A 21773-nucleotide genomic window follows, 5' to 3' on the forward strand; every position below is an offset into this window, starting at 1 on the left:
CAAAAGGGCCAACCCTTCCAATGAAACCTTTTCCCCTTTATTTTGGCGAGAAAGCAAAGACGCAGGGCTAATATGTACATTCCTCTTTATTTAATACAGCACAGACACGTGACACATAAAAAAACAGAAAAGTACACTCAAGAAAAAGCCTGTCGCAGTCGGGGACAGGGAACAGCTATGCCGAATTGAGTAAGGCTCCTACTGCAGAACGGGTCTGCCGGCAAGGGTGGATCCCAGAGCAAAGTCTGCCAAAAAAAAAAAAAAGCTTGCGCTCCTTTCAGGCAAGCAGAAAAGGGCAAGCCCCTTCCAGAACAGGTGAAGGCAGCGTTACCTGCAAGGTTTGCAGGATACGAACCCCAGGACTGTGTTTTGGATCAGAGCACTGGTAAAATGAAATGCTCTCCAGTTATTCTAGCAGAGGGCCAATAGTCCTGACCTCTGAAAGCATTGGACTGCTCAGGGATAGGAAACCTGAGTACCTGGAAGGAGGGAAAATGTCAAGTAGTCACACAGAAGAGAGTTAAAATTAGCCCCCCTGGCAGGGCTCTGCTAGCCACAACTGGGAATGTGCAGGGAACTGACCGGCTTCCCAACTAACAAAGGACTAACAGCCATTAAACTGACCAGAACAATATACGCATTTGGAACTGATGCAGGCTTTTGAAGCAGCAGCTTCTTCCTTTTCCTGCTTCAGTTCAGGATGGAGATAAAGCAGGCACCAGTTCCTCTGGCAAAGAGCCTTACAAACTTTTAAAAAATTAAAATACAAAAAAGGGAGACAGGTGTATTTACAAAATCCATGGCTGGTACAGTACATCATTTTTAAGACACACTAAATGCTACAATCTTTCAGGTCCTGAGATTATTACCAAAAAACCCCCTGAAAACAAAAACAAAACCCCAACAACTCAAAAACTTGTGTTCAGGTCCAGTTTTATAAGGAGAGAGGAAAGAAACCACACACTTAAAACACAGTATCCCTCAAAGTTATTGGAACACACCTCCCTAAAAATTCCAAATGAAAGTGGTGCTTACCACCCAAATGTAGCTGCGTTTGGTTGTTTGGGCTTGTTGTCACAAGAGGGGAGCATTTCACGGGGCAGTTTCCCTAGAGAGCTCAGCAGGTAAAGCACGAGGCTGTTGGGATCCTCTCTCCATCCTAAGCCCCATGAGATCCAAAATGCGCCAGTGTTAAAAGGAGGAAGGTGACCTTGTACAAATTCATGCTGGACTGAGTAAAGCATCACAGGAATCACCAAATCAAACGGGTTTGCCATCCCGTAGTAACTGTGCTCTCCTTTGTTTGAAGCCGAGAAATGCTAAGAATTCTAGCTGTGATTTAACATGCATTAATAACAAAAAACCCCCTCCTCCAGCTTTTTGTTCTGAGCTCCCCAGTGAAAAGCAGCAAAACAGTTTCTCAGCCCTTCATTGTCTGAGGGATCACAATAAGTCAGGTAGAATTAAACTGGCTATATCCAAACTTGCTTATACATATACATATATATACACATATATATATATGTATATATATATATACACACACACACACATATACATAAAGTGACACCAAACAAAGGATATGGAGGCCAAACTGCTGTTGAGGGGATGAACCCCACTGCCATTAGCTGTGACAGGGCACTGTTCTTCACTGACTCTCTTTTATCAGGCAGGCCTAAAGGGATTTGTACCCACAACTGGGGGTTTTTTCCCCAATGAAGTAATCTGAACATAGAGATTTTGTACCATCAGAAGTTAGCATCACAGATGCCCTTCCATTATAAGCACCTGACTTCAAGCTAGAGAATGACAACTTTTGAAGGACTACTCATTAAATGCTTCTAACTCTCAGTAAAAGACGACAAGTAACAAAGCACATTCACAAGGATACTAGTGTAACTGCTAAAATATAGCACTCCTCAGTAGACTTTTGGGGGGTAAAAAGTAGTAGTTATTTTTGGTTGGGTTTTTGTGGGTTTTTTTTTTAACAGCAGTCCAAAAATAAAATTTCTCCATCTATTTTCAGTACAGATCTTGATAACTATGCAAGAACATGGTACTAATTGCTACATGATGGAATCACCTGCAATAAAACACATACTACAGTTCTCATCTCTGCACTAAATTGTTATTTGTAGTTACATACAAGAAGACTAAAAGACCAGTGAGAAATACCTGGGGACTGTGATTTAGTTGTTATTTAGCTGCTAATTCCCCTTGTTTAGAAACAACTTTATTTCAGGCAGAAATTAATTCTGGAAAGAAACCAGGAATATCTCATGAGTTTCTTCCCAAATCCAATCTGTACGTTAAAAAACATTTCTGCAGCTTCTTAATCCAGTTGTGAGAGCTGAATATTCTAAAAAACTCTCAGACTAAAACCTGTCACAAGAACCAATTTTTAGCTTCCCTCTCAAGCAACTTCATGACACTTGACACTACATGTTGCACCAGTGAAAGGGTTTCTTTTTTAAAATACAATTTTTTTTTTCATGTTAGCAAAAAGTTCTGCATTACAGACATTCAAAAATACTCAAATTTCTTTGGGTAAAATTTCAATATTTGTTAAGAGGGATAGCTGGGGAAAGGAATGCATGTAACACTGAAACATGTAAATACTTATCTGCATAGTTGATATTAGTGACTACTAATCAAACTAAGGCCTTATCTGGAAAAAGCTGAGAACACAAGAAATTTTCTTCCCCCACTCTGGTGAAATCTTCTAAGTCTCAATGGAGCTCTGTCTACCTCGGCAGCTGCTCAGTTTGGCCTATGATAGTGGCATCTCCTGACTGGCTTTGGTTGATTCTCTCCCTCTCTTTTTCTCTTGGTACTAGACAGTAGCAAATATGACTATTGATAAAAATGCATCTGCACACATTGCTAGGAAGAAACAAAAAACCCTTTTAGTATTGTGCATGATAGGAACATGTGCAACACAGTGTATACTGCATGGTTGGGATAATCTCACCATAAAGAAAAACTTACTAGCTAATGGTTATTGTTTAAGAAGGAGAAAATAGCACTGGAAGAGACTGAAATACATTTATAGATTCAAAACATGTTGGTGCTTGGGGAAGAACTACAGCTGTCTAAAATGGTTACAAAATACACGCCTATATCCTCGACTACTGACAAGATTAGCACAGTTTTACCTACGAGTGTGCAAAAACAACTGCAGGGAATCTTTGTACTTCCCCTAGTTTGAGCCAGTTCCAGGCCACATTGATCTCTCAGCATAACTCACAGCAGCACCAGGGCTTTCTAGAGCCCCAAAAGGCTATTAGAGTAACAAGGGATCACTGCATCAGAGAAAAAGGATGATGAAGCCTCACCAAAAGTTTCCACAAAGCATTCCCCCACACAACACTTCTCTTCCCAGTGGCCCAGTAAGTGTACTTCTGGCTGCTTATTTTGGCAGTGATTTCTTACGCCCTGGACAGACACAGATTTTTTTACAACAGCTGCATTTGTTAAAGACTGCAACAGTCAGCCATCATCACCAGCTGGAGATTCCTCACCCCACCCCAGATCAGCCTAGGACTTGTGTTCACATGGAGAGCGTATGTGTTCAAAAGGAATTAAACAACCTAACTGGTGAATGTGGTCAAACTTCACTGAAGTAACTTCACTGATGCACCTGAGACAGATTAAGAAGCCCCCTCAACTACCACTCCAACTGTCTAAGCTACCAGCAACAGTCCTGTCTTTGACTAGCACCTTTAGATTGGTAGGAGAAATCCACTTATGGCCTAGTTTACGTAACAGGTTAATTCAAAACGTGTCAAGATGAGCCAAGAACTAAATTAGGCTACTCTCTGCCACAGGAACATATTTGGTACTGTATTTTCTGTTTTCCACACTGGTTCTCCACCCATGAAAGACTCCTAATTCCATTCCAACTCTGTAAAATGAATGCTTCCTGTTCATATTGCTGCTTAAAATTAGATCTGCCCTAGGGGAGGCACATCACAGAACTAGAACGGACTAGTGATGCATATACATGTTACCTTAAATTTAGCACTTGGTCCACAAGTGAATTGCTAATTTCAGGTATTCATGTTTCTAATGAGCATAAGTTAGATAGATCCTCAGCACAAAGCTGTTAAAATCACTAGATCATCTATTGCAGATAGCTAATTTTGTCTGAGAACGAGGAAACAAGCACAGATACTATTATGACGGTTTATCTGCAGCTAAGAACACATGAACTTACTTTACTGTTCATTATAGTAAGAGAAAAACCCATTAATGACATCTCAAATTGACAAGAAGCACAACTAGAAAATTAAGTCCTGGTGAGTGACTTCTGCAGCATGTGAAGCATAGCTAGCTTTAAGCTCAATGAGCAGCTGCACTCTTGCGGGTTTTACCAAATTCCTTCTTACACAGGATGGTGGAAAGTGCCAACTTTGGTAAATATGAGTATCCTTGCAGTAACTGGTATCAAGCAGACGTGACCAGCTGCACACAAGATTCTTGCAGTTAGTCTCAATTCAAATTCGTTGCAAGCTGCTATTTTAACTTGATTTAGCCCCCAGCTCCCTAGGGCTGTCAGCCACACATCTCTGCCACAAACTCAGTGATTGTGTGAAGCAGTCCAGCAATTAAAAAGGTTGTTAAGCAGGGCCCATAACGTTTTACTCATTACCTAATTAGGAAACAAATTCAAAGCCTTCAGAGAAAAATGCAAGAAGTTTCATTCCCATTAGCCACTTCCTTTCTCTCATGCATTTATGCACACTCATGCACACGCTCTTTTATTGTACTGCCACCTTTGCACAAACGTTCAGCCTTGAAGTAGCATTTAACAGAGCCAGGAGAATGGAGAAGGATGAACAAGTTTCAGGAATATTGCTTATGTGTGTGTGTGTGCACACGTGTGCATGTGAGAGAATGCACAAGCACACAGAACCAATGCCACAGTACAGCAGCCATGAAGTTACACACATTACACACTCGGTTTTGTTTTCTTTTCTTTACAAAAGGGGAAAAAAATAGTATAACAGCATAAAAGCCATCTTGGCAAGCTTAAGATTTTCCTCCAAAATGCTTTACAGCACTTCAGGATCTCTGAGAAAAGTTTAAAGAGGGTAGGGAAATAAAATTAAAAAAAAAAAAAAAAGGCACTTAAAAAAAGGACAAAGGCCTGAATCAAGTAAGTCTTGAAGGGTAACAGCCATTTCACCAGAGCTTGGACCAATCAAAGTCTACCAACCTTTTCTAAAATTTCTATAAAATTAAAATTGCATAAAGTGTTAATTAAATCAGTTGTTTACCTAATGCTTTAACCTTCTGGTTCATTTTATGACAAAAAAACAAAACAAAACAAAACAAAAAAAAACCCAAACAAAAACAAAGCAACTAACAAACCCAAACAAAAAACCAAGTGTCCCTTTAATGATTTTCCCCCCAGTTCAGCAAAAGATGAAAGGTAGGTGTGGGAGGAAGCCTTCCAGAGTTTGGCTTGGCTGTAGGTTTTCCCTGCAATGCCATCTTCAAAAAAATCCAGAACAAAAGCAGAAGAGGGACCACTGTGCTTTCACCAATTCACTCAAAAACAAACAAAAAAATCAAAACAAAACCCCCATCAACCCAAACACCCTTCTAACCCAACTGTGGGCAAAAACTAATCAAAAGAAAACAAAAAAACCCCTGTAAACTAGATTAAAATTTTGCTAATAAATACAGCCAAAAGTTCATTTTACAGATGTAGCAGCAAATGTGATAAAGTTAGTTGGAGTCCAAGGTGACTCCCAGAGGGTTACTGGTTCACACAGCTGATGGCAGCTTGGGAGAGTTGCAGATTTCTTTGTTTTCATGTCCTCAGTGGTCTTGCACCAAGTGGAGAAGGAGTGTGGAGGAAGGGTCAGGTGATGGGACTGCAGGAAGGAACAGGTTTTTAGTACCCGTCCCACCCCTAAATCCGTGCATCAGACAGCTTTGATCAGATTCAAACACAAAGCAGAACCCAAGTAACTCAAAAGTTACTTCTGATTAGCAGAAAACAGATGTGAAACCCACAGCATCCGCACTTGTGACTCAGCTGATCAGTATTTAGACATGTTTCTCAAATCACCAGAGAAGGCTGGACAAAGTGACTTAGGCCATTTGTGTCTTGGAATGGGAGAACACTGCAGTTATAGTCCAAGGTATCAGGAAACTCTGCAGCCTGTTTTTCATCTAGCTTGCCTTCTTTCTTTGCAAGAGTCTCTAGTGATTTAAAATCATTAGTTTTTTCCAATCATGGTTTTTGGGACTTTGGATCATGTAGCAGGGAATACTACCCAGACAGTTTCAACATCTAAAACCTATGTTTGAAGTTATTGCTTGCATTTGTTTGGGGCTTTCAGAGAGCTTGACACGTTAGCTCATATACAGTCCCCAAACCAAGTTCAGCCCTGCTGCCTGGAAAAGACAGCTCTACTTGGCTTTCTTATTGCTTGTGAATACTGAGGGTTTACTTAGTATGTACAACTACAGTATATTTATTAGCAAAGGCCCTTAAAAAGTAGAAAAAACCTGGGGGGAGAGGAAGGGAAATGTCTCCAGAAGAGCTGCTGTGCAGAAAATAGTAAAACATTAACCTAATGTTGCATTCTAACGTTGCAGTAATCTTTCCCATCCTGTCTATGCTACCTGCATGGTCTCTGGGAACCACCTTACTCTTTCCTTTGATTTGGCCTTGCTAGTTTAACCAGGGAGACTAGCAAACAGCAAGTAAAGGGTCCCCATCCCCAATGTTATCATTCAAAAGACGCTCCAGGAGCATAATGGCTAACAGGAGTGTAATGACTGAAAACAGTCACCTGCTGGGAGGGGCTGTTTGAACCGATGCCACAAACAATGTATGGTCATCTTTGTTTTCAGCAGCCTAGTATCTATTTCCACAATAAGTATTATTTTACTTGTTTCCCAAGACTGAGAAGCTCAATAGGACACAGAGGCAGGACTATTCCTACCCTCAAGCTTTAGAGACAATACTCTTCAATTGAAGATGAAACATACTTCCAGGAAGAAAGGAATGTTGAAAGGGAATTTGCGCTGTAGTTATAAAAGGCTCCAAGTCTCCCAGTCTAAAATTTCGGTAAGTATGAAGACAAAAGATGACAATTTGAATGGGATGCCTTGATGAGGAAAACACAGAAGAGGTAGAACTCTCTTAGGACAGGGTCCTTTAAATATATTGCTGCCCAGTGGCTCACTGCTGCAACACCCTTAGCTACGTGCATTGTTACAGTTCTCAGGTTTGACACAGTTCAGAGAATTAACATCCTCCCAGAACTGTTGGGCCTCAAAGTTGGCTTCCTTCAACCCTTCCTGGAGAAAAGAAAAAAACGTCAGATGAAGCTTGCACTCTAAATAGTTTATGGTATTTTGACAGAATCTGTGCAGTATTAATGCCAGGGTCTACATAGCTGTATGTGTTTCAACTCTAAACCACAACGGAGATGCAAGCTTATCTGATCAACACACCACATACAAAACATTAGTGCCAGCTAAAAAGCATTTAATTGGCAGATGCTGTGGAGTGAAACTAACAAACTAATGCATCTTAATTCAATTTGTCTTTCACAGAAGTGTTGTGCAAAAACATTTATTGCTGAGCTCAACCCAACATTTTTATTCTAAATACACAATATATATTATTTTAAATTTATGTATATATATTTATATAAAATTAAAATGAGCTCTAAATAGAAAAGAAATTGTTGTCTGATCTAAGAAAAATAAATCACATGTAAAAGAAACAGCCAATCTCTAAGTAAGCTAGCAAAAAACATTGAAGATTCACTATTCTGGGGTCAAAGTCTCTCTAAAAGGTGTGAGATAACCAGTAGTGTCTGGTTCAATCTCAGGTCAAAATACCAGAAAAACTATTTACTAAGAATTTTAGCATATCTGGTCAAAGGAATGTTTCAGGGTTGAAGGAGAAAGGCATCATACTGGTTTATTTGCTCCTTTTCCCTATGACTTATTTTAGTTTCTGCCATTCTCACCTTTTATCTGACAGCACAAGGGACTCAAAAGCAAAGTTCTGTCATAGTGTCGAAAGTGCAACATGTGCTGGATACTCCCTAATCTTACACGTGAACTGGTTGATGTATTGCTATCAAAGAAAAAAACCAAACAAACACAAGAACAAAACCCCCAAAAATAGAAACAAAAACCCCCAACAACAACAAAAAAATCAACAACAACAACAAAAAATCCCTCAAAAAACCAAAGCCAGCTCTGCAGTCTTGTGCTACCATGTAAGAAAGAGTTCAGGTCAAACTCCCCAGGCCAGCAGGGGCTGGAAATGCTGGAGACAACCCACTCAGCCCCCAGAAGAGAAGGCACCTCTGGTCGCTTTTGAACGACTCCTCTTTGGCTAATGCCTGAAGCAGTATTAATCTGACTCTGGAACAGGTCACAATCAGCTTTCTTTAACTAGCAAATCAATGTAATGCACGGCTTCTGGGAAGAGTTAGATAAAAGATGAAGCCTGAGAATGAGAAAGAACTGGTTGTGGTTTATGAAAGACATGAATAGAGTATCTTTTCAGTAGCAAATAAGCACAAGGTAAAAGAAAGTTTAACAAATGGAAATACTGAAACACTAGTGTGATTTAAAAAAAATGTGGGAAAGAAATGTTAGTCTGGCCAATAAAAGGTGGGGCTCTTTTCATGTAAATGAATTTCCATCCTCTTCCTCCCTTAAATAAGAACTTTGTACTAAAAAAGCCCTGAAAATAAATCAAACAAATAGTCTGTGTCTCACATATTGATGTACCAGGAGATCTGTTTTTGAGGACAATTAATTCTCTATCAAGACTGCATACGGTAGGCTCCCCAAAGCCAAACAGCCTTCTAAAGCTGGATAAATGCCCATTATCAGAAACTGCATTATAATTAAACCTTTAGACAAAAGCAAAGTATCCCAGCACCATCTCTATCCTACATAACCTTTGGTCCACAACTGTTTGGTACACTCAGGACCTACACAATCTTACACTGGGAACTTTGGGCACTAAGGACGTGGATGATTCCACCTCACACAGTGAATGGAGAAACCTATTCTAGCTCCTTTCACCATTTTCACTCTTCATTGGACTTCACCCAGAAACAAAACATTGGTGCTGCTGTGGGTTTGACGATCAATTTCTTTTAAGAGCCAATCAGAGCAGATCAAAAAGGTTGTTTCTTTAGGCAATATCAAACTATGACCAGTCTGCATGACCAGGAGGACCAGTCCTCCTTTTCCTTCTCTCTTCGATCAAGTATTGTTTTATTTTTCTTCTTCCTCTCACCACAGTGCTTAGGATCAGAATATGTAAACATTGACAGAAACAGCAGCCCTGTGACAATAAGCACTTTCCCAACTGGGCAGATTCTGTCAGCCAACCAGAACTGCTTCAGCTCCCTTGCTTGCCCAGAAGTCACTGGTTTTTCCGCTGTAACTTAGTGTCCCCTTTACTTTGGCCTCCATCTGTAGTTAAGAGAGAAACAAAAGGGGAGAATAAAAGCGTGAGTGATCTTTTGGTTTTTGTAACATACAGTAAGTAGGAGAGACAGGAATTTGGCAAGTTCAGCTTCAGCATCAACAAAAAGTACATTGTCTTCACCGAGTGGAAGACTTTGCGTATTTTCTGTAGTTCATTTATTAGAAATAGCGTTGTTGAAACCTGCTATATCAAGTTTCATACCATAACTGCCCAATTTTTAGGTACTAAGAACTCTCAAATGAAGAATGAAGAATTCTTCAAGCCACTGCCACCCTTGGCATTCCTTCTCCTGGCCCCCAGAAAACAGACTATGGGTGACAAAGAAATGTGTACACTCTAAACTGCACCTTCTAAAGGGTTCTGAAAATTTTCCTGCTCTAAACCTTAAAAACGGAAAAATAAAATAAATGGAAAAAATTAAAATGTTCTGCTTCAAGTTGCTCTTCTCAATCAAAATATGCAACTCCCATCAAGTAAAAAATTCCTAAGGAAAGCAGGTACTCCATTAAGAAACCATCCCACCATTCACACAGGAATATACTTTTATAAGAAACATGAAAAGAGCTTTTAGCTGGAAGGTCAATTTCTCCTTCAAAGGGGAAATGAAAATTTCTTAGTGGAAAAAGCTTTATGCAGCCTACAAACAATCATGTTAGTGTCCAGTAAGTACTATTCCTTTTTTCCTCACTAGTTGAATTTATACACTTCAGTTTCTAAAACTGCGCAGTAAAGCACTGAAATTTTTGAATTTTTTTTTTTTGTTTTCGACATTGAAGAGAAGTAGGGAAAAAAAAAACCACATCCAGGTTCCAAAAATACTGCTACAATAGAGTAAGTTCTGCCAGCTGCTCCCAAAGTTTGTCCCCGTGTTGTGTTTTCTTTAAACTAAGTAGTGGTGTACATTATATTTTAGTCTAAGGCAGAAATCTGACTTTTAACTTAAAATAACTTAAAAATAAGTAGTAAGAAATATATCATGTCTTTACCTGTGTAAGCTTGCTGCAAATGAGCAGGCAGAGGTGAGTGAGACAGTGTTGCTGCATGCTGAGCACCTGGCTGTAAACCCTTCAGTAAGTCTGGGGAAAAAGAAAAAGTTTTTGTTTTTATAGTGCAGATGTAGTAGCAGGCTTATCTCCACAACAAAGAATAAATACCTGATAGTATTCTGATGGCTGGAATAAGTCAGAGACAAACCTAGTCAAATATAACTGAACAAAAGCCAGAGCAAGGACCATGCCTTGCTACTGGGATGCAACTCTTCATATCATTTTGTTTGGCAGAAAGACCAATATTTTACGTGGCTTAAGAACATAAATAGCTTCTTTATAAGCAATCACAAAACGTAAATGCCATCTTGGTTGATAGTTCTTCTTAACACAGTTGTTTGATATCTGAGATTATTGAGTTAAGACTACTTTGAGGAATCACCATATTTAGTCTCTTGTTTGAAGTGTGACATTTGAAGACTTTTAAACTATACTCCCTTCTAAAAATTAAGTATTAGAAGTTAACCCCAAAAAAGTATGTTCAAAACTAAACATATACTGTGAACACAACAATGAAAATAAGCTTATCAAAGGTGATTTATAACACTTTGGTAATTAGGTGAAGAAAGTTTTTACCAGTGAAGGTAATCTCATTTCCTCTCCCATAGGGATTTTCATGAACCAAATCTGAGTGCCCCGGGACTTTATGGCTTCCCTACTCAATTTCCATTTAAAAGATGCATCTTCCCTTATAGTGTCATTAACTCCACTCACTCTGAGTTAGGCTGTGGTGGAAAGCCGCTGAGGTAGATCCCGAGGTGGTTGTTGCTCCAGCTGTGTCTGTCCCAAAGCCAAGCAGCTCCAGGGGAAACTGGAAGGGCACAGTCACAGGAACAAGGCCGCCCAGCATCCCAAAAGGAGTTAATGGTGCAGATGTCACGTTCTGACTGGTTACAGACAGGGGTGATGCCATGAGAGTCAGAGGTGAGGCATTAGCCAGTAACGATGCTCCTGCTGTTGACTATGCAAAAAGAAAAAAAAAAAAAAAAGAAAAAGAAAAAAAAAGGAGAAAAGAAGCTGTACTTCTGTACTTCAAGATTTTTGAAGATTTGAATTGTATTCTTTAAGGGTATAAAAATCATAAAAATGAACTATTCCCTGTTAAGTTTTGCTCTGTTAAGAAGTGTATTAAACTATTAATGAATATTCACTTGTCCACCTAGGAAGTCTTCCCAGCATTCATTTGCTAAGCAAGCACAATTATATAGCAGATTCAGACATAAGAGTATACATAAACATCTGTCATGGTTTTCTCATCAGTCTTACAGGTAATTTCCTTGATGTCCTTTCCAATTATGCACTGGGTCCAGTGCATAAATTATCCAGTGCGGACATGAAGTTCTTTTGAAGTACAGTATTACACCTCTCCCCTTTCCAGATCTGGGTCTTAACAGAACATTATTTCTAAAGAGGTTGCAGAGAAACAATGAATTCTGAAAATTAAGATTCATATGTAAGAATCCCCAAATTCAAGAAGTCATGCTAGCAAAATGCATACATACATATGTATGTAGAGGTGTGTATGTACATGTCAGAGGAAAAGGCAAAGGAAAATCTCTCCACTCTAAATATCCAAAATGAAGTTAAATTCACTGCAGTTTTAAAATAAAAATGCAAAATTAGCCAGAACATTTTAGCTACAACAGGTCCCAAATCACATTAATTCCTCTAACATTAGATAGGCTCATTCTTGTTTAACAAATCTTTCTTTCACTACATATACAGTAATTTCATGTTCAGTTCTCTAATTATCTACTACAAAACAGTTAGTATAGAAAGCACTTTGAATCAGACTCCAACTTGGATATTGTAGGTATTTGAAATAAAGACAGTCAGAATGGAACAGGATTTCAAATCTGTGCATTTTTACAAGTAAGCCTCAACTAAAGCCAAAACTTAGAATCATTTTAACGAACACATGAGCTTAAAATGAAAACGACATTTCACAGAGTTCTGTAATAATAACTTAGAGAAAAAGCAAAGATGAAATCTTCCAGCATGGATAAAGTTTTTATTAAGTTTTTTTATTACCAGTTTTGGTCTTAAGATGTTCTGATGAAAGCACCTAAAGAAAGAACACTTGCTTCTTACGAGAAAACACAGTATTTTAAAACAGTGGCCCTGAGAAGGGCATTTACCTACACATGATGTTCATAGTAAGTGTTTATATTGGTCATCTTAAAAGGTATCAACTTCTACAACATACTCTATCCCACAAGTAGAAAAAAAAGAATGAAAAGTATCAACACACTATTATTCTCCGCTGCCTTTAAAAGTCCTAATTTCACAGTAAGCTTATGTACAAAAAAGGACAACAGTTCATTGTCTAGGTAATCTAGTAAAGGGCAACAAAACAAAAGCCATGCAGTAACATTTTGCAACTGTCAATCTCTAAAATGTCTGAAAACAGAAACTTTGTAAAGTGCTCTGCCAAGATCTTGCTTACTCACTCAAAAAGGAGGGAAGTACACCGAAGAAAAGAGCTACAGATCATGCCCTAAAGGAACTTCAGATATTTCTATTTAACTCATGTACAATAGTTCTTAAAAGGATTCATCCTGGTAATGTAGATCTGAGTAATTAAGATCATTGGAAGTCTAAGCCAGATTCTGCTCAAGAGAACTAATGGTAGGTAGAGCTTTTTAAGGAAATCACACACGTACTCTTTGGCTGTGTGTCCTTAAGAGGTAACTTTCCGTGAGACTTCAGCAGGTATAAACTCGCATTTAGGTAAATAACTGTGTCAAAGTGGAATGGAAGGAAACACTTCTTGGAAGCTTCCTAGTTAAGAACACCTTTATTATCACATGAAATCATCTAGTTTCATCTTAAATGTAAGCAGACCAGAATATTATAATGAGCAATGCAGGTACCATTCTCACCTGCTAAAGCACCTCAAATAGGAATTAAATACCTGAGGCTTTAAAGGAAACGAGATTCACTTTCAGTCTTATGTGAAGAGGAGTAACTAAGTCCCTAGTACATTGTACCTAACAACTCGTCTGGGACTGATGTCGGTTCAGCAGCCAGCTATTAGACCTTTATAGCTAAACAAAAACCTCTGTGATCACAAATCTCTTCCTTTTTAGTGTACTTGAACTGGGAGGTAATTTCATTCTAATCTTTCCTTGAATATACTCCACTGATCAAGCTTCACAGTGCACAGTAGCAACAACCATGGTATAGCTTGTTTGATTTCATACTGTTCTTCTGAACCATTTTTAGGTTATCAAAATAATTTCTCAAGTGCCAAAAAAACCCACAAGGAAGGTCTCAATAATTATTGTAGTGATGCCATATGCTACTCAATATCTCTAGCTGATTTACTCCTTCCTATATAACAACACACTTTCTTTTGCTGTATTACAGTATGGACTCCTGTTGATTATTCACCACACATCCCCACAGTTCAGTGCTCTTTAGCAGGACTGTGGCCAAAATGCATTTTATTATTCAGGTGATCAGTGTTTCTAACTGAAAAATTACTTGCCTTCAACTACAGGAGGGTCTGCCAGAATTCATCTCATCATCCAACACAACACTGCTTACTTCCCTTCTCTGTCATCTTTAAAGCACTACCACACCCATTTCAAATTTTTTTTCTACATCACAGCCATTGCATCCACTGGATTCTGCTGACTGCACCAGGAAGAAACAACTCTCTTCCCAGTTCATTCATTGTGGCCTTTTTGTCTCCTCCAGGCACCTTCCAGAGAGTACTCAAACTGCGCTGTACTTGGTTCACTCTTCTCCAGACCCTAGGTGGTACCTCAGTGGCCTGTACACAGCACACAGGCTGTGGATTTTTCTCCACTCAAAGCACCCAGAGCAAGTGAACGCTGTGTCAGAGCCTGCCAGACTTTTATTGCTGACTTTTTCAGCACAACAAGATGAAAGACCATAGAAGTGTCTTGTAAAAATCGTCTTCCTCCTGTTATTCAGCTGCCTTAAGAAGAATTTGATGGCAAACTACAAGATTATAAAATATTGCCACAAGTCAAGTACACATCGCTCCCATGCAACAGCATGTGCAGTGTTCAGAATAATACAAAGTTTTTCATTTGCTGTACACCAAGAATATATTTTACAGCAATACTACTTTTCTTAAGTATTGATGACTTCAGCATAGAGAGCACTAGAGAGAGGAAAATATCAAATCATCTCAATAATTAAGCATTCCCAGTAAGAGGAACACAACTTGGGAAAGCAGGTTGTCTTCTGGGTAAATAATAGGTTCATATGTTTTAGAACAACAGCATTTTCAAAATATTTGTTTTGTTTGATTTTTGCCTTGTCTCTAGTGATAATGTAAAGCTTTCAGTTTCCTGGGTATTTACAAGTTAAGGGGGCGTCTCATTCAGTTTGATTAGACCTTATGAAATAAAATACATACTCACAAATACAAAAGAAAAACCCTTGCAAGTGTTAATTTCAACTACAAGTCTTGAATGACACTAAACCACAAGCAACTGAACTCTAGTTCTGAGGTTAATCACAAAGCCTGACAACAAATGTATGAAGCCACCTTTTACATTACCACCACCATTACAAATAGGTATATATGAGAGAATACACAAACCAAATAAAATGCAAGTAAATACCACATCCCCTGAAAATATGGTCAGTCACACAAAGCTTACATTTTCTAGCCCTTTTAAAAGAAAAAAAGTGAATTCTTTTCCATAGTATAGACCAAACAATTTACAGTGAGCACTTGTTCCACACTGATCCTTGCATTTCACAACAGCTGGAAATGTATGTTCTTTAGTGTGAAATTGTTTCATCAGTATCAGCATTACGCTCAGAAAGGTAAAAAAAATAAATTTATGACATTTACGAATCAAGATAAAATAGACTAAAAATGTTCACAAAATAAATGTTATACACATTAACGTAAGGCTCAAATGTAAACTTGTTAGATGCATACCTGCACGCTGGCTGCTACAACTGGAGACCCTGAGGCAGAAGATGGTCTGTGTGGAGTTGACAATTGTTTGGTAGCACCCTGTGTTCCACTTCCTGCTCCCCCAGACAGACTAGTCCTACTAGCTCCAGTTGAGTTAAGGTTACTGCCTCTGCTGGCAGGTACATTCATTCCAACTCCACCCAGATTATTTTTACCAACAGTTCCAGAAGGAGAAGAGTTGGGCAATTTTGAAGAAGCCTGAGGGTTTTTTGCAGGCTGAAGGCCTGAGGTGCGATTAGAAGACAGCAAATTCACTGTGGGAGACTGCCTGCTCATATTTACACCACTGGTCTGTTTATGGAGGGGATTGTTGCTGGAGTGACTACTCTGGGAAACTAGTGCACTTGAACTGGAAGAACTGGGTGTTGTTGCAGGCCTGGGGGATGAGGTGGACTTGGATGAAAATTTAGGTGATGCGTTGGGCTTAGGTGTCACAGAGGGCTTAGATGAAGTGAGCTTGGGAGAGGCAGCAGGTTTGGGAGAGGCAGCCATGGAGAAGGGAGGCTTGAAACCCTGGGAAGAAACTTGTGACACCATAGCCTTGGCTAAATAGTTACTAGAGGTAGAGGTGCTGGATGTTGTCCGAGAAACCAGTGGGTGAGACACTTGAGAGCCAGTTCCGGATGAGGGATTAGACAAAGGCAGGCGATAGAGGACAGACTTTTCTTGAGCCTTGATGACTGGTGATGAGCAAGAGAGTTTTGGATTACTACTCAATTTCACCACAGGATTGGTCTGTGATTTACTAATAGTTGCTTGTAAGGGAGATACATATTTCTGTTGTACAGCTGAATGCTGGTGCACCTTTGGCACTTGTGATGTTGAGGAAGTACCACCCTGAGCCTCAGCAGATGATACCAAGATATTAGCATCCTTGGTTCTTTGAGAGGAGGTGGAAATAGCTGCTTGAGTCTTAGAGGAAGAAACGTGAGTCTGAGAAGACGAGGAAGCAGCCTGGATCTGACTTGACCTCTGTAGTCCTTGTTGAAGTAGTTTGGCTGGCAAAGGCTCTAAAGAAACCTTGGGATTTTGAATTGAAGATCCAGCAATAAGGCCTGAAGAGATACCAGTGTGAACTAAGTCCTGGGGTTTCTTTGGTACTGGCCCTGTGTGACCAGCAATAAGACTTGATGAATGGGATGTTTGAGTGGGCTCTACTTTCTTTGAAGTTGCCAGAGGCAACTTACTCATAATGCTTGCTAGTTTCTCTTCCCTCAGCCCAGGGCGAGGTCTGGATGTTGGTGTGTCTATGGTGGACCCAAGAGGTGATCCCTTGGCACCATTATTAATAACTGCCAGAGCATCAGAAACAGAGTCCAGTGAGGGTGGGTGAAAAGAAAGGTCTTCATCCAGTGAGTCATCCAAGCAGATCGTCTCCGGAGCTGCTGTGCAGCTAGAGCTGGCTGGGGCGCACGCAGCTGCACTGGAACTCAGTACAGTAGCACAACTTGAATTGACTGAAGACATACAGGTTTTCTGTTCTTTTTTTGGACTGGAGTCCTGAAAATTAAGAGATAGGAAACATCAGGTTTAATAGTCTTTCTGAAATCGACTTAAGGTCATCTTTAGTGTAATACTTTTATTCAGTAAATTCCGACAAACCGAAGATCTGATATTGAAATTTTCATATTAAGATATATATATATGATATTTAGGTGCTGGAGCCCTGTGTGCTAATTCAGTATTTGGATTTAAAAATCTAGCATTGTTGCTCCACATAACTAAAAGTGTCCCATACAGTGAAGAACAATCAATACAGTGAAGAATCAGGTAGCTAATCTGATCACTTAGTAAAACCACTACTGAATTAAGACAACACCTGGTCAAATGAGGACCTCTATACTAAGGTGTTCTTACAACCACGCCGTTTTCCAGTGTTGCCAAATTTAACACAAACTGAAAACACACAAAGCACACATTCAAGAATGTGAAACATCACTGGAACTAGTAGCTCTTCATAGTCAATTTTGAAAATACTAATACAGCTTAAAGTGGCAAAGCTATACACAAGTATTTTTGAAGTAATGCACCACCAAATCAGTAAGCATTGCATGACAGAAACCTTCCGCAAGATTTTTTCAGGATCAGAGGCAGAAACAGGTTGTATCAAATGGTCACACTGGACAATTAAGTGGGTATTCAGATATCTTAATAGGCTTTTACCTTCACTTTGGGTTTAGGGGCCAGAATCACCTTCTTCTTTGCCCTAAAACAGAAGGGATAAATTTCGCATCGGAAGACCAAAAAAAGGCATGTAATTTTCATTTTAAGTGTTACCCTGATTATAATCCAATAAACTAGAATGATGACTACAGGAGTCTGGCTTTAATAATAAAACATCCTTGAAATGAAAAATGGTTTAAAAATACAGGGGGAGGAAAAAAGCACACTGTCAATTCATTTTCTGGTCATTTCTCTCTATGTAAATCAATTGCAATATCAACTGAATTGATGATATAACATGACATACAGATCAGGATATATCCAGAAAAATGGATTTATTTTTCTGATTTAGAGAAACTTCAAAATATCAATTAATTTCAGTCTCTTAATAGTATGAGTTTGTCTACTTAGCAGAGCTTTGTCTACACTGTGAAGTCTTCTTGAAGAGTAATATAATTTCACTTTTTACATTGACATTTTTGTCCCTGAGGAGGATGCTTCCTATTCTTATTTATTTCAAACCAGATAAAACCAGTTGTCCTTTCCCCTAGACAAATGTTTTGTTGCTTATCAACTGTTAAAACAGTTGCAAGAAGTCATTTAGCAAACTGTCAGATTTTCTTCTGCAACGTACATGCGCAGCAGTTATGCAAGTAAGGAAAGCATTAAAGATTATTAGTTATAATAACTAATTATTATAACTTCAACTTAGAGGTTCAGCATTTCACACTTTATTTCTTCAAGGGCAATCAGTAGATTTACATCTTCTAGGCAATTTTTGATTCTTTCCTAAGCAACTAGAAATAACCTGGTTAAAAAAAGACTTTACTGTAGGTGGACCATGACTCAGTTTTGATGTTACATAGAAGAATATTCTGTTAATCATATTTATCACAAAAGTTCCAATTGGGGTGTTATTTGAAATTGTAACAATTTATTTGAATTCTGACTGAATGTGGATGGCTTCTGAGAGGCACACAGTTGTCTGAAAATGAAGAAGATAAAATCCCACTAAGATACACAGACTTCTGTGATTAGAAAGATTTTTGAGGAAAAGAAAAAAGCATGAAATACTGCAGTCTGAGTTCAGTTTAACATGCTGAATGCCAAAATTTAGGCAGTGTGTAATGCTTTGAGTAAAAGGTATTAATTCAAGAATTAATAACCTCTGAAGTTATCTAGCCACTTGACATGTGAGTGAAAATATAATGCCACAAGAACATTACAGTTTTAGGCCTAAATTAAAGTATTAAAAAAATCATAAACATCACTTTAACTTCAAACAAATCCCAAAAATCATAAACATCACTGTAACTTCAAACAAATCCCGAAGTACCCCCCTTTCCTTTTCTCTGTCTAAAACAGGTAGCAGGAAGATGAGAAAAGATGCTATGCACAACCTAAAGAACTTAGCAAGTTGAAAACACTATTATACTCACGGAGCAGAAGTGAGGTGATTGTGAACACTTCGGCTTTCTTTAAAAAGCATCCTAAAAGGGTGGTGAGAAAAGAAACATGAAGTGATTTCTACAGCAACAAACAGCAAACGACCACCAAATACCCAAAGACCCTTTAGCTGTCAGAATCAGCCTTTGATTATCCGTCCTCAAGGGAGCTAATGATTACTCTGTGATTGCTGTCATGGTATAGGTATTGGCATCCATAAACAAAAGAACCTAAAAAATTTGTAATAATTTGTGTTTATGCTCAAAATACCTCAGTAAACAGCCAAGCAAAAATCAACAAAAGAAAACATTACTTCCTTCAACTGGACAGAAGAAATATATTTTGCACACTCTCTCCTCAAAGACTAATAAAATATTTCAAATATAAAATAGAAGATTACTGTAAACCCTTCACACTACATGCCCAACACACTGATCATAGGCATGGGTTTGTGCTTTTTTTAAAGGACAGAAGATAAAAGTCAGAACACAGTAGCCAAGCTTGCTTCTAGTTTTCTTCAGTACTTCTAGTCCTGAAAAAACTTTCACTGAAGTTTTTGAAAGTTTAGTAAAAAACTTCAGGCTGTTGTGTATCATTTCTCTGACTTCTATTACACTAGACTTACACATACATACTCCTACAGAGCCAAGGAATGGCAAGAGCCAGTATGACGAATCTCAACACTTCACTTTTGAAGTGCTTCACTTCAAATCTCAACACTTCACACTTGAGTGCTTTTACTCAATGTTTTCAGCTCCTGAGTTCCCAAGTGGAAAGTGAAAATGACTGCTGACCTGTATCTATCCTACAGCTTACTATTCAAATACAGCTATGAATAGACAATGGAAACTTGGGCCCCTTGTTTCCAGATAGGCAAACTAGGACAAGACAACATTTTCTTACAAGCATTGCCATCATATTGCTGCTGACCACATAATGAACAGCTGTTTAAACAAGAGCTTTTCACCACTGATATACAACCTGCAGAGCTGCAATAATTACAAAAAGATCGGAGTTTCCAAAAATCTCGTTATCTGGTCAGAAAACACTGACATCCTCTCACTGCAGTTCAGTGCCTTACTTCTCAGATTCTATTTCCAGCTCCATTTTCACACTTTCTTCACCATACAAACCTCCAAATCTGTATTGCATCGTTCCATCAGAGACTACTGAATGCCTGTGAAGAACATCATGGAGCAAAACCAACACTCCTCGTTACGTGTTCAATGTGACACTTCCCAACCTATACAGCTTCTCCAGAGTATTTCCCTCCCCATCTCCTTCCTTCATGGTGCTTTATGTATTCCATAATATTTTTAAATTGGAAATGAAAATTCAAAATCAAACACAGGCCCCAGTAATTTGCAGCATCATCCTTCAAGGTTAAAGACAAAATTTTAAGTACTATAAAAGGACCGAAATCATAGACATGGTACAAAGAAAGGACAGAGCAGTGTATGAGATTCCTTCCAACCTTAACAATCCTTCGATTCTGTAACTTCCAGTTATGATCAATACCTTACCTCTTGCTTCCTTATGAAGCTATAACAAACATAAAGGAACAGTTACAGTTCCTTACAGTACATTAGAGTTAACTTTGAAAGTGCAAGAAATTTTTCTTTTAAGCTAAATCCAAAAAGTTCTGGTACCATCGGCCTCTTCTGATTGGTAAGAATTCCTTAAAAAATACATGGTCAGTAGATCAGTTTCAGCATTAAATACTTATTTTTTTCCAGTTTATATATCTCCTTTTCACTTGAGGCTATATATAAAAATGAAAAATTATAAGCCTTTAGCATAATCCCTAACCTAGTATCCCAGCAAAACAAGCATCCAGAAACTGAATTATGTGCTGTATTGGGAATTACCACTGCCAGACTCCAGGAAATACTTTCTTTTCCTCTTTCCATGCCTAACTGATTGGCTGCAAATTACAATACATGACTTCCTTAATGGAAAGCAGGAAAGTGCCTCCCACTAGACACAGGACAATTTGTAAATCATTAAGGTATTAAAACCACCCAGTTAGTAAATGAAGTCTTGCTGGTCAACAGGAAGTTATGATCTGTCACTTGTTGGGGTTGGTTTGGTCTGTTGGTGATTTTGGGGGGCATTTTGGCTTTTTGTTTACTCTTTTATTTTTGAAGCCAATTGTATGGATAGTTTAAAAGTTCATGGAAACTTTCAGCAAACAAATAATGGAAAGAAGAAAATCATATGTTTTATGGCTTTCCAATACAAACTTTTAATATGCTTCATTTCTATGCATTCTTGAATCATCTCACACTCTCTTGACTATTTCTCCACTATCATCAGTGATCTATCTTCCATTCTTAAACTAAACTGGGACTCTCAGTCTCATCTAATTCAATAAAATCTTCATAAGCAGATAATATCTCACTCGTTAGCATACTTACACAAAAAAAACCTGTATCACTGAACAAAAATAAGTCAGCTGTATGCCAGGAAGTGTAAAACTTCATTTGTTCCTTCTGTTACTATTTAACCAGCTATTTCTACACTGACTGTTCTAAGAAATATCTCAGTACAGTTATTTTTACAGCTTGATGCCAATTTAACTAAACTAAAATTAAAGTATTCTTGACCAAGTTGATTAGTTTTATCATTTAGCTTTTACAATTAGGTTGAGGTTTGATGAAATTAT

General features: G+C 38.5%; 1 protein-coding gene across 3 annotated transcripts in view; it reads right to left on the reverse strand.

The window, feature by feature from the left end:
* Positions 1–68: 68 nt before the first annotated feature.
* UBN2 (ubinuclein 2) overlaps positions 69–21773 on the reverse strand; it is a 51904-nt gene continuing 30199 nt past the window's right edge. Inside the window, exons 12-18 of one of the 3 annotated variants that reach the window (XR_010743679.1) lie at positions 19102–19152; positions 17663–17705; positions 15461–16999; positions 11248–11494; positions 10474–10563; positions 1036–9477; positions 69–479 (exon numbers count right to left, since the gene is read on the reverse strand). Coding sequence is in view for 2 of the 3 variants with exons in the window: in XM_066319834.1 (XP_066175931.1) it covers positions 9422–9477; positions 10474–10563; positions 11248–11494; positions 15461–16999; positions 17663–17705; positions 19102–19152 (2026 nt within the window). In the remaining variant the exon portion in view is untranslated. Of the gene's footprint in view, positions 9478–10473; positions 10564–11247; positions 11495–15460; positions 17000–17662; positions 17706–19101; positions 19153–21773 lie in introns of all 3 variants that reach the window. The other 2 variants (XM_066319835.1, XM_066319834.1) reach the window with 2 other exon arrangements.

The sequence above is a fragment of the Sylvia atricapilla genome, chromosome 5 (assembly GCF_009819655.1).
Source record: "Sylvia atricapilla isolate bSylAtr1 chromosome 5, bSylAtr1.pri, whole genome shotgun sequence".
In the NCBI taxonomy this organism is placed as follows: Eukaryota; Metazoa; Chordata; class Aves; order Passeriformes; family Sylviidae; genus Sylvia; species Sylvia atricapilla.